The following is a 13,031-nucleotide window of genomic DNA, read 5'->3' as shown; positions in this document are numbered from 1 at the left end:
CTTGTTTTCCACTTGGCTTCTCTTCCTGGCAACATGACTGTTCCTACTAATCTTCCTCACCTAGATAACCGAGCAGTAATCAGCACAAATTAAGCTTCCTAAAAATTTAATTCAAGGAAAGAAAACAGGAAGCATCCCAAATCATAAAAAAAAAACACAATAGTGCTAACACTAAAAACAAACAGAGCGGCAGCGGCAGTGTAACACTGGAGTGAACAGTAGTGTGAACTACAACACTGACCAAGCGAAAGCCGAGCCGGCTAACGAGCCGAATTTCGCGCTTCTCGCATAACAACACGCGCACTTGCACGTGCAAACCCACCCCTAACACGTACACAGTAACACTCACGGTCACGTTGCTCTAGTGGGTGTGGGAAGTGGAAACAAGGGGGGTGATGTTCGTTATGAATTTAATTTAATTAGTTAACTAGATTAATCAAAAGAAAACAAAAATCAAGTTACATACTAGTAATAAATAAACAAATAAAAAAAAGAAACAGAACGAGAAGGACAAAAGGATTGTCCTTATAACTACCCCCATACCCGAGCCAAAAGCAACTCTCACTTCACTTCTTCTGCTTTATTACTCATACAAGAATCAGAGAGAGGAGGGTGTAAAAAGTAGAAACTGCATTCTTTGGTAACAAAGCCTGAACTAAACACTACTATCTGCTTTTCTCGTTTGATTTTTTCGTCACTCAACTTGGAATTGCTATTTTCATCCCCAAACTCATTGCGAATGGAACTTAGCAAAGTGACGCTGGAGATCTTTAACAAACTTGAACAACAATGGCTCTCAGTATCACACTGTGGAGCCACCACCAAAACTCGCATTCTCAGCATTGACGGCGGAGGAACCACCGCCATTGTTTCCGGCGCCGCTCTCATCCATCTTGAGGACCAGATCCGCGCACAAACCAACGATCCTCACGCTCAAATCACCGACTACTTCGACATCATCGCCGGGACTGGCATTGGCGGAATACTCGCTGCTATGATCACCGCCGACGATGGCTTCGGCAGACCTCTCTTCACTGCCAGAGACGCCGTCAACTTCATCGCCGACAGAAATCACGAACTCTACAAAACGAACACAGTCGGAGTTTTTCGCCGGCGCAGGAGATTCTCCTCGAGTAGCGTTGAAAGTTTGTTGAAGCGAACGTTTCAAAGAAAAGAGAACGAAGGAAAGTCGTTGACGTTGAAGGACACGTGTAAGCCTTTGCTTATCCCTTGCTACGACCTCAAGAGTTCCGCTCCGTTCGTGTTCTCACGAGCCGACGCGTCCGAGTCACCGAGTTTCAATTTCGAACTCTGGAAGGTTTGTCGCGCCACGTCAGCAATTCCAAGACTCTTCAAACCTTTTCAATTCGCTTCCGTCGACGGAAAGACCTCTTGCTCAGCCGTGGACGGCGGTCTGGTGATGAATAATCCGGCGGCAGCGGCTGTCACGCATGTTCTCCATAACAAACGTGATTTCCCGTCGGTGAATGGCGTGGAGGATCTAATGGTGATGTCAATCGGAAACGGAGCGCCGGCGAACAGAGTTTGTGACGTTCGTGAGTGTTCAACGTCGACGGTGGTTGACATTGCTCTCGACGGCGTTTCGGAAACCATTGACCAGATGTTGGGAAACGCCTTCAGTTGGAATCGTACTGACTACGTCAGGATTCAGGTACGCCAATTGGTGTTTTCTTTTTTTGCTTATGCACTGTTTGGTTCTCTAGAAAAGAAAAAAAGAGGAATGAAAAAAGGAAGTTAAACTTAATTATTATTATTATTATTATTATTATTATTATTATTATTATTATTATTATTATTATTATTATTATTATTATTATTATTGTTTGTGGATAACGGAGTGAATTAACGATGTGTTTTTGTGCAGGCTTTTGGTTTGGGAGAAAAGGGAAGGTGGGAAGAAATGGAAGTGCTGAACGAGAGAGTGTTGGAGTCGTTGCCATTTGGGGGGAAACGGTTACTACAAGAAACTAACGGTAACAGAATTGAGAGCTTTGTGAAACGTCTTGTTGCTACCGGAAAGTCTAGTTTGCCACCTAGTCCTTGCAAGGTTCCGCCGTTAGCCACTTGCTAACAAGTTTTTTTTTTATTATTTTGAAGCTGTAAAAGTTGTAACTTGTATCAAGGTTTTTTCTTTTTTTTTTTAATTAAGTTAAAAAATTCGGAGGTTTTATTTTAGCTGTTCCGGATGAATGAATAAATTTACTTGGTAAGAATTTTAGTATAGTGATTCTCCGTATCTATATTTTGTTGATGTTTATTTTTGATTTTTTACGAAAGATCAGGTAGGAGTTACCTAACAACCGTTTCTTATACGGTTCCATGGGATTGTTAATTTCCCAAAATGATTGCGTAATTTGTGGTGTTCGAGTACCACGACTACACTCGTGTGTCGTGACCAACCAACCTCGTTTTACTTTTACTTGGAGGGGAAAATAACACAAATAACGGAGCCTCACACTACTCAAGTTCAACTGTCAACTCAATTTTTATTTTGTGAAAATCAAATAATTTAATTCCATCAGTTTGTTAATTAAGAAAAAACCTAAAGGTAAAAGTACCAAGGCAGTTGCGATAGAGATACAAAAAAAGGTTTCTTTGTACCAAAAAAATGAAAAATAAAGGTTTTCATATGATCATGTCGCACACTACTATAAGAAACACACGCCAATAGATATGTTGTTGTGTTTTGTGAATTTTTCGGCTGACATAAATTTAATTATGGAGCAAATTTTTGAGGGCTTGTAAAATTTGTGGTTGCATTCTAAAACTTCTAAAAGACTTCGCATTGAAATTTGTTTTACCCTCGAGAATATTTGGAGCAAGTTTCTTTTTTCGACTTTTATCGCAATATTAACTATTATATTATCGATAATATTTTTAGAGAAAATAGACAATAGGTATTCTTAATTAAAAAATAAATTTAACAATTAATGTTTAAAATATTTTAAAATTAGTTATTTATATTTTATTTTTTATTTATCTATTTTATTAATTTTAAATTAAAATAAATAAATTATTTATTTCAAAATATTAATTATTTAAATATTTATAATTATAATAAATAAAGTAATTTAAATTATTATTTATTAAAATTATTTTAAATTTTAAAACTATATAAATTGTTATTTCAAATTTTTAAAATTACTTATTTTAAATTATAATAATTAAATAATAAAAAGTTAAAAATGATTTTAGTTACAATAGTAACAATAAAATTGGAAAATAAAATTATAAACTACAAGTTTTTTTTTTAATTACCAAAAAGAGCCTAGTGCATATCTATTGAGGTTTTTTATTTTAATAATCCAATTTTTAAAAAAATACCAATATATTCTTTTTTTTAACATTATATACTAAACTTTCAATTTTATTGCTTAAAAGTCCAAGTTTGCAAAGACAATTTTCTTAAATATTTGATTTTATTTTTATTTTTTTAACTTTGATACATTTTTAAAAATTGTCATTCCAAAACGTGACTTATATGTATCTTTGAAAATACGTTATTTCAAAATAGAAATTTGTACACGATTAAATAAAATAAATAAATATTTAAAAAAATCAAAATTGCAAATCCGACCTTGTTTAAGAAATTCGACATTGCAAACTCGATCGCTTATGCAAATGACGACTTCTACCTAAATATAAAAAAAAATAGTTTGGTATATAAAATGGAGTATATAAATAATTTAAAAAAAAATGGGTTATTAGAAAGAAACCCTATCTATTAATCTATATTTTTAATTATTTATTTTAAAATTAAAATAGTGTGAAATAAAATAATAAATGACTCATAATATTATTAAAAAAATTAAATAACCACATTAAAAATAACAAAACTTACTAATTATTTTATTGTGGATAAATAACATAGAAAAATAACTAAACAAATAATCGATATAAATATAATAATAGAAGATACTCTTTGTCCACACAGGTGATATGGTCTATATATTCGAGTTACTCATAGCCTCACATTATGGTGTTTTGAAGGAAATTAAGGAGAAAATATTTGAATTGTTTAAAATGGCAGCTTAACGCTTTGCTAATCTTCTACAATGGTCTTCTTAAAACATTTACCACTAATCTATTCTTGAAATATTACAGAATTTATTGTAAAATATTAAACAAGCATTTTACACTACAGACAAAATCCAATAAATAATTTAGCAGATGAACATTGTGAACTGGCCATTTCAAGTACACGTGCACAACACATGACTAAATTTGGTTAGTCATAAACGACGAATCGAGTTAGATTTGTCTAACCCCTTAGATGAGTATGATTTTATGCCTCACATGCTGATTATGATAGTACAGTTATGTTGGATAAAAAAATGGCAATTCGACCATTTTAAGTCTTATATTGTTAAAATAGTCCAACCACAAATCTGGATCAGTGGACCTATAAGGTACTTAAATAACCTCTAACCACAAATTAGAGGGTTGGTCGTCCCTCTGTTCATTTGCCTGTAAATATATCATCAGAAATTATAATTTTATAGTATGTTTTACACTACAAAAATATCTGATAAAAAATCAAAAAAATAAACAAATATAAAAGATTGGATAGGCAATCACTTACAAATTACAATGTCAATTAATGAGTTGTGCTGCCTCTTATACCTCGACCGACGCTACAAACAAGATTTGTTTATGCAATAACATAAAAAGAAAAGTCCACATTTGTATGGCATTCCATAATATTGAAATCATATCCTAAATATTATTATTTAGGGTGAACATCTAATTTATTCTCTCAGAAAAAAAAAATTAATTCATAAGAAAATAAAACTAAAATAAACTAGTTTTTATCTTATTTACATTTTATTTGGTTAGTTAAGAAAGAAAGAAAGTGAAAATAAAATAAATCAAAAGTAAATTGATTATTTAATAGTTTGATAGAAGAGTAAAGGAAAAAAAAAATAGTATTAAAGAAATATATGTATTTATAAAACAACATAAATGTTTTTACACAAATATTAAATACGATAAAAATAAACTAATATAATTATTCGATTACAATCAATAGTAAATTATAAAACATAAAAAAAATAAAAGAGAATAAACATATAAAAAAATTGTAACAATAAAAAAAACATTTCCATTTAATAAATTGAAAATATTATATTTTACTCTTTTTATTATTTTAATAATATTTAATTTTTGCTATCATGGACCAACTTATAACCTAACAATAAATTAAATATATGTATATATATAATGTGTAACTGATTAGATAACACAAAAAAATATCACATTAATGTAAGACCAAGTTTCACACACCCCAAAAGAACGGAAACACCAAAAATAAGTGTAAAGAGGCCTCCACACAACCACACCTCTACACACAAATTAACTTATGGTGATAATGAGGCACAACAAACCAAATCAAATGTGTACGAAGCCTATTGTCCAAAAGCCTCCAAATAAAAAGTGCATCCAACATAACCACCTTATTCCAAGTGATATCATCATAAGTATAGGACATTGTAATATACTTATCATGAACATCTTATAAGTATATTATTTTAATCATTTCTCTAAACTCATAACAAGAAATACATTTCAAAAACAAATTATCTTTTCATTAAAATAAACTTCGCATTCACCTCAATTTTCACCTCCAATCTGGTACCGAAACATTTTATCTAAGACAATAATATACGACATATTAAAACTATCCCGAAGAATCATCATATTTACCCACAAGACCTTCCAAAAGAAAGTCTATCACCTCTACCACATTGTTGACAAACCAACTACTATAATCCTCTCATCAGTAATAGACTCAATATCTTTCCACCACATCAACTCTCTTTTAACCCTACTCACTTTGTACTATCATTCACTATGATTTCACCTTAACCTCCAACATATTTATTTAGTAGTACAATGATAAAGGCACACAAATCATGCACATCAAAGAAAAAGAATTTTGATAATTCGGAGTTTGACTGAAAGATATAAATTAAAAATTGTTTCAACCCAAATTTCAACTCGAATTCTTCCAAATGATTTCTCTTTAAGTGAAACTCCTTAACCACTTGAGTTTAAACAATTGTTTTGATATAACAATCTTACTAAACATTAATTAATTAATTTGTACTTATAATTCATTTCATAATAGATTTATGTTTTTTAGGGGATTTATTATTCTTTTGGTAAAGCATATTCTAAAGTCTCACAATTACTACCTTCAACGTTGACTATAGAAGAAGAAAAAAATTAGAGATTTTTTATCTTATTTATAAGAAAAAATTATAACTTTTAAGATGTATTTATTATTTAAATGATTTTTTATTCTCATTTAGTATTTATCTTTTAAATATCAATAGATGCATTTAATGTATTACACTTTTCTATGATGGATACATTTATTTGTAAAAATATTTAAATAATGATATAGTGATAGTAACAAATAAATTCATTGATATTATTTTGTTTTCTTTTTTATAATTTAGACATGAGGGAGTATTATTTTTTAGAGACAAATCGGTGAAGATATTAGGGATTATATAGGCTTCCCACAATATTAAAATATCAAAGAGAAAAAACATGTGAAAAAAGTAGCCATGTATTTAATACATTGATCATGACGCACCATAATATAAAGTGCGATAGAATGAGCAATGTGTCGTCAAATACTTTAGTTTGGTCCACTCAATTAATACATTGGCTAGTTCACGACCATATTTATATTAGTTTGGACCAATAATTGTTGAAAAAAATAACCATAGGACATTCAAAAATCAATGTGAGGATAAGATCGAGCACAAGTAGTTGGTGAACAATCTTGTTTAGCAATCACAAAATTTATGACATAAGCTAAAGACCCAAATGCCAAATAGAAAGGCAAAAGAACCATGAGGCTTAAGAGATATACGCAGTGGGACATCCTAGCTAGAATCCGCTTAATAAAGACCCAATTTAATTGTATACTTATCTTTTTGAGTATGTAGGTATATATGTATGTGTGTTAATCCTCGTGTGCTTGATAATTAAATTGATTGATTAATGTTGTCCTCAAACATAATTGTTTCTTGAGCATTTTAAAGTACACCTAGAACCAAACACATGATGCCGAATAACGACGATATGGACATGCGTGCAAACAACCTCAAAATAAATAGTCAGGTGATGATGATGAGCATATATAAAAGTTTGCATTGTTTTTAGGTTCAAGGATGAAATCTTATGAATTACGTCACTATTTATTTATTAAGGAGAAATAGATAAGATGTGGATTCTTTTTTATAATTGAAAAGATATGGATATTTTATTAATTTGGTGAGAAATTATAATTTTTTTACACAAATATTATAGTACATAATGTTCCTACTTCAAAACTATCACTTATTGGTGAGAAAGTTGAATATACAACTAAATAATGATAATTTGTGCTTTAATTTAGAACAAGAAATGGATCGAATTAGAAATTTTGTTTCTTTTGGACATTTTACCGTGCGTTTTTTGTATTTATTCAAATGTGGTAGCAAGGGAAAACACATCATGGTGGATTGGTGGGATAGGGCTATGGCGCCAATGACATATATATATTGGGTCTGTCCCAATATGCCCATGCAGAGTAGCACACATAACTCCAAAACACTTATTGGTGGACAATTATTTCGTGTAGTTTATGATTGACATATAATTGAAATTCATTTGAAATTATGACCAGCCTTGTCACTAATTTTGAATACATGTTGAGGGAAAAAACTTGTCTTTTAAATAAAAAATCATATTTTTTTATTATTTTAAACTATATATTACACTAATATAAATTACATCTCTAGACGATAATACTTATTTCTTTCTGTATCAAAAAATCCTTTTTTTTTTCTAAACTCGCACTGTTATTGTGTTGGAATGAAATCAATGAATATAAATTACAACTCTTATATATAGACATTCAAATTTTACATAAATCTATTAAACATTTCATTTTATCTCTTTATTTTTATTTTGATCGTATCATCAATGTATCACATTTATCACACAACTCTATTTATTATTATCTTTCCAAACAAAATAGAATGGTGTATGGGTATACACCGATCTTTTTCCTATAAATTACGCACTAAATAGTCAGTGGCGGAGCATGACTAAAACGTTTGGGTAACCGATATAAAATTATAATATGTATAAATCAAATATCCAAATAATATTATATAGTAAAAAAATTAAATTGTAATAAGCACAAAGTGGAGTATCAAATAATTTAACTACATGACTTAAGAATACCTTAAAATAATGTTCTACGGTCTTCAATTAACTTGAAATCATCAATAATAGACTCAGAACTGATACTTGTAGCAATTTCTCTTTCAAGATAAACTGTTATGCTAAATTTAGGAAAATTACCGATTTAAGAAACAAGTTTAAGAAACAAAATCAGCAAAGAGGCAACCATCATTCTAAATGTGTCGTATATCTTGTTCAATAAACAGGCAGCCATCAGCAACAACAACTTAAATCAATCAATTTAGCAACAACAATTTAGTCATCATTAAACAGGCAGCCATCATTCTAAATCAGCACAAAGTCAGCAAAAGCACAAACACCTTGTTTGCAACAAAAGTCAGCACAAACATTTTGTTCAAACACCTTGTTCAACAAATAAGGAAAATCAACAAAATCCAAACCTTTGGAGTTTTGACGACGAACGATCGAGGCAGCTGAAGCGAGGCGAGGCATCAGCGGCGTAAGACGGCAGAAGGGCAGCATGACAGCGGCGCGAGCAACACAACACGAGAATATGAGAGGAATAGAGAGTCGCGCGCATGAGGGGGATGATATGATTTAGGGTTTATGTATTATTATAATTTTAAGAAGGACATTTTGGTTTTAAAGAAGATCCACCCTTGTATATAGTACAACGCTACCTTTATCATTAATTTTAATTATTTTTTAAAAATTGGAGAAAATTAAAAACATTTGATCCACATTACTCTAATAACATCTTTAACGGATACATCATATGGGATTTCATAGCAAGAAGATGAATATGTACCCTTTTTTTTCATCGGAGAAACCTGAACATATGTCTAAATACTATTCCATTGCATCAAAATACTATTTTTTTTTATCCATTACTTAGGATTGTACAAGAGTCCATATGGATTGAATTTGTCCAAAATGAAACTCAAATCGTATAAGGAATACTAGTATGAGTCTGATAAAAAAACAGTTTATTACACTAATAGATTGAGTCAAACCGTTCATTTGTCGATTCGGTTGGATACTGAATTTCTCGGGATTATCATATTATTTTTTTAAAATTTCATAACCTTTATTTTTCCCCAATAAATATAAGGTAACCTATTATCACTATTTTTTTTAGCAACTAATATATATGTAAACATACAATTATTGAAAAGATCAAAATCATAAAATACTTTCATTGCAAGCATCAATATAATCAAAATTACAAAGTTTCTAAAATTGTAGAAAATGCTTGCAAGCATCAAAGTAACTAAAGTGTAATATCCTAAAATAAACAAATGATTTTTGGGAACGAGGTCACTTGGGTAAATTGGATTGATCTGATTTTACCCAATATCCAAAAAAATTAAAATGTTTACTATTTTGTGAAACTAAGATAGTCCATTCACACTAAATTGTCTCTCTTAAACCCTTCACACAAAATAATCCTTGGGAATTTATGTTTCTTGTTATGAATTTGAGCCAATAAATGCAGAAACTTATGCACGGTACAAGCCAATTTTTATAATTCTCAATTTTTCTAGTGCTCACTTGAACTCTCCCCAATTGATCTTTGAAATCACTCGCCATAAATAGCATGCACAATACAAGCCACAAGTGGATCTTGCTTGGGACAAGGGGGGCCGTGCCAAGCCAAAAAAATATATATAAGTAAAATGATCAAAATGTCATTATTAAAATTACAAAATTACAATAATACCTAAACTCTAAATCATATCATATATCTTCCTCTCTCTCATTTGTGCGACTCTCTCTTTTTCTTTCACTCTCTTGATGTGTTGCATCGTGCCGCTGTCGTGTTGCCCTCTTGTCGTCTTGCGTTGCTGCTGCCTCGGTCGTTCGTCATCAAAACTCCAAAGGTTTTGCCTATTTTGGATGTTGTCGATTTGCTAATTTTCCCTATTTTGCTGATTTGCTAAACAAGATGTTTGTGCTGATTTTTGTTGAATACAAGGTGTTTGTGCTTTTGCTAATTTGCTGATTTTTGTTGTTGATTTGCTTATTTTTGCTGCTTATTTTTACTGATTTATAATGTTGCCTATTTAGAATAATGGATAAATTGTTGTTGCTAAATTTGTTGATTTAAATTATTGTTGTTGATGATTGCATGTTTATTGAACAAGATATACGACATATTTAGAATGATAGTTGCCTATTTGCTGATACATATTTAGAATGATAGTTGCCTATTTGCTGATTTTGTTTTTTAAATTGTTAATTTTCCTAAATTTAGCATGATAGTTTATATTAAAAGAGAAATTGTTGTAATTATCATCTCTGAGTCTATTATTGATGATTTCAAGTTAATTAAATAGCGTATAGCATTACTTTAAGGTATTCTTAAGTCATATAGCTAAATTATTTGATACTTCACTTTGTATTTATTACAACTTAATTTTGTGTTATATAATATTATTTGCATATTTGATTTATACATATTATAATTTTATATGAATCACCCTAAACTTTTTAGTCGAGCTCCGCCACTGGTTAATTGCAACAACAACTAACTATATATAAATGACACAATAATTTATTACAACATATTTTTGCATTCACTAACTGAATTTACTATTTAAGATCCACTTTATTCACATTTTTGTAATTATGTTTGCCCTTTAATATGAAGAAAAGTTAAAGCAAGTGACTCATTTTCACTTGGAATTCTTTCTACTTAATTAGAGCACTCTTAAAATTGTAGTTGTAGGAAAGGTTGTGTTTTCTTTTTTTTTTTTTTGGCAAGAAGGTTGGGGTTTCATGTGATTCTTTGAGTGTGAGAAAAATGGAAATTTGTAGATTTTGGAGTATAGTTATGTGTGATAATTTCTTGTTCAGTGCGAGTATTTATTTCTATTTTCTCTAGAGCATCTGTTCTATATCAACTGTCAATATAAAAAAGAAATAGTTATAACAAAATCATAAACGAAAAGAAATAACTATTAAAAAATCTATATAAATGTCAAAAAAATTACCAATATAAACAAAGAAAAAGTCACAACTACCAAAAAGAAAGAAATAACTATCTTAAAAAATTAACTATAAAAAAACCAAATAACTCTTTGACAAATAACTCTTATATTAAATAACCAAGTTTCTTCTTCTCAAATTAATTATTTAAGTTCTTTCTCCTTTTTCTATTAGTTCAAAATTAAAATTTAAACTTATTGTTTATTTTTATTTATTATGATCTTTATTTTATTAAAAATAAAACTTTAGAATGTTTCCTTAATCATCCTCTTCATTCATATCAATTTCTTTATGTTCTTCACCATCTTCATATCAACTATCATCATCTTTATCAAATTTAAAATAAAAATAAGATATTAATTCTTTATTCTTCATAAATATTGGTTAAAAAAATGAATAAATACGGCGTGCATAATGTTGTTAAAAAGTAAGTAGCTATATTTATTTTTATTTTTATTTTAAATAGAAAGAAGATGAAGAAGAAGAATGAGTAGTTGAGGGCATTGATGGACAATCTCGATTGAAGAGACCGACATCACGTAATTGTACTAGAAGGTACTGTCTTAACAACTAGATGTCTGGATACTAGTTTCATGTTAATGTCAGGGTATGCCTCAGGGCCTAGTACGTACCAAGGGCACCACACCCTTCTGAATTCTGAGTTGGTAATTCCATTAAAAGAGCTTTTAGTAAAAAGAATCCATTAAAAGAGCCACACATATAGTGTCATATTCTGAATGCATTCTTTTTTTCTAATTAAGCCAAAGTGTTTGAGCCTTTGAGGCCAAACCATTATTAATTGAAGAAGGTTAACAACACAACTTTATTCACTACACTTAACCTAATTAAATTACCTTTTTTTCTTGCACTTTCCTTCTTTACAATTAATATATGGTCAGGCATGGTATACTATAACAATGGTCTCGGCTCTCAGAAGGGGAAGTAGAAGGAATGGCCTAAGTTAGATGTGAGAGATGGGAGCAACATTCATTGAACAAGCTATGTAAATTCACAAACCTCGGAAAATGTTTATCATGTAAAAATTATAAATTACTTGATTGTTTATAATTCTAACACACTCACAATTATATCAAATATGTATTTAATAATTAAATTGGAGGTTCATATCACGTTTTAAATTCTCTATTAAAAATATATTAATTTGTTATTAAATTTTAATTTAATTGACAAAAATTGAAATTGTTGCATTGAATATTATTAAATATATTATATCCGAGTTTGAACTGGACTTTATGGTTACGTGTAACTTTCAAATAATATAATTATATTATCTCATTTATAGACAAAAAAAAAAATACATTAATTTAAAATCATCTTATAGATAGTAGTATATTTTAAGATTAATGGAGTTAACAAAAAAGTACCAAACTTAATTTTAATATATCCCAACAACCTATTAAATAGTTATGGATTCTTAACCAAAACATAAATAAACAAAAATAGGAGCTTCTATGATACATTTTCAAATTAAAGAGTTTTGATACATTGTTTTCTAAATAAATAAGTTAACAATTATTTTTATGAATTAAAAAAATATTTGTATTTTAAGAAAAATAATATTTCATTGTTTATAAACTTTATACTGATTTTTTTTATATTTTATTGTAAAAATATTTAATGAATAACAAAAATTCAGAAAATAAATAAATTTTATTTTACTGACACTTTTTGATAAATAATATTTAGTTATTATAATTTTTTGAAAAATAAAAAATAGTTTTTTCATAAAAAAATTTATTTAACTATTAATTTAAAGACTAAACATCAAATTACTAAATATACCATAGAAATTAAAA

General features: G+C 29.3%; 1 protein-coding gene across 1 annotated transcript; it reads left to right on the top strand.

Annotated features, from left to right (window-relative positions):
- The first annotated feature begins 455 nt into the window (after positions 1-455).
- Positions 456-2,242, top strand: LOC101505974 (probable inactive patatin-like protein 9). The gene is made up of 2 exons (XM_004493613.4): positions 456-1,672; positions 1,886-2,242. Exons 1-2 carry the CDS (start codon positions 740-742, stop codon positions 2,090-2,092), a joined length of 1,140 nt encoding a protein of 379 aa, XP_004493670.1. The 5' UTR covers positions 456-739; the 3' UTR covers positions 2,093-2,242.
- Positions 2,243-13,031: the final 10,789 nt, after the last annotated feature.

The sequence above is a fragment of the Cicer arietinum genome, chromosome 3 (genome assembly GCF_000331145.2).
Source record: "Cicer arietinum cultivar CDC Frontier isolate Library 1 chromosome 3, Cicar.CDCFrontier_v2.0, whole genome shotgun sequence".
In the NCBI taxonomy this organism is placed as follows: domain Eukaryota; kingdom Viridiplantae; phylum Streptophyta; class Magnoliopsida; order Fabales; family Fabaceae; genus Cicer; species Cicer arietinum.
Note: the sequence above shows the minus strand (reverse complement) of the source record. Positions and strands in the feature narration are given on the sequence as shown.

Bases quoted from the DNA above. Each gene is read 5' to 3' on its own strand.
- LOC101505974 (XM_004493613.4), top strand. From the start codon at position 740: ATGGAACTTAGCAAAGTGACGCTGGAGATCTTTAACAAACTTGAACAA. The intron at 1,673-1,885 runs GTACGCCAATTG...GTTTTTGTGCAG, and splicing joins CTGACTACGTCAGGATTCAG to GCTTTTGGTTTGGGAGAAAA.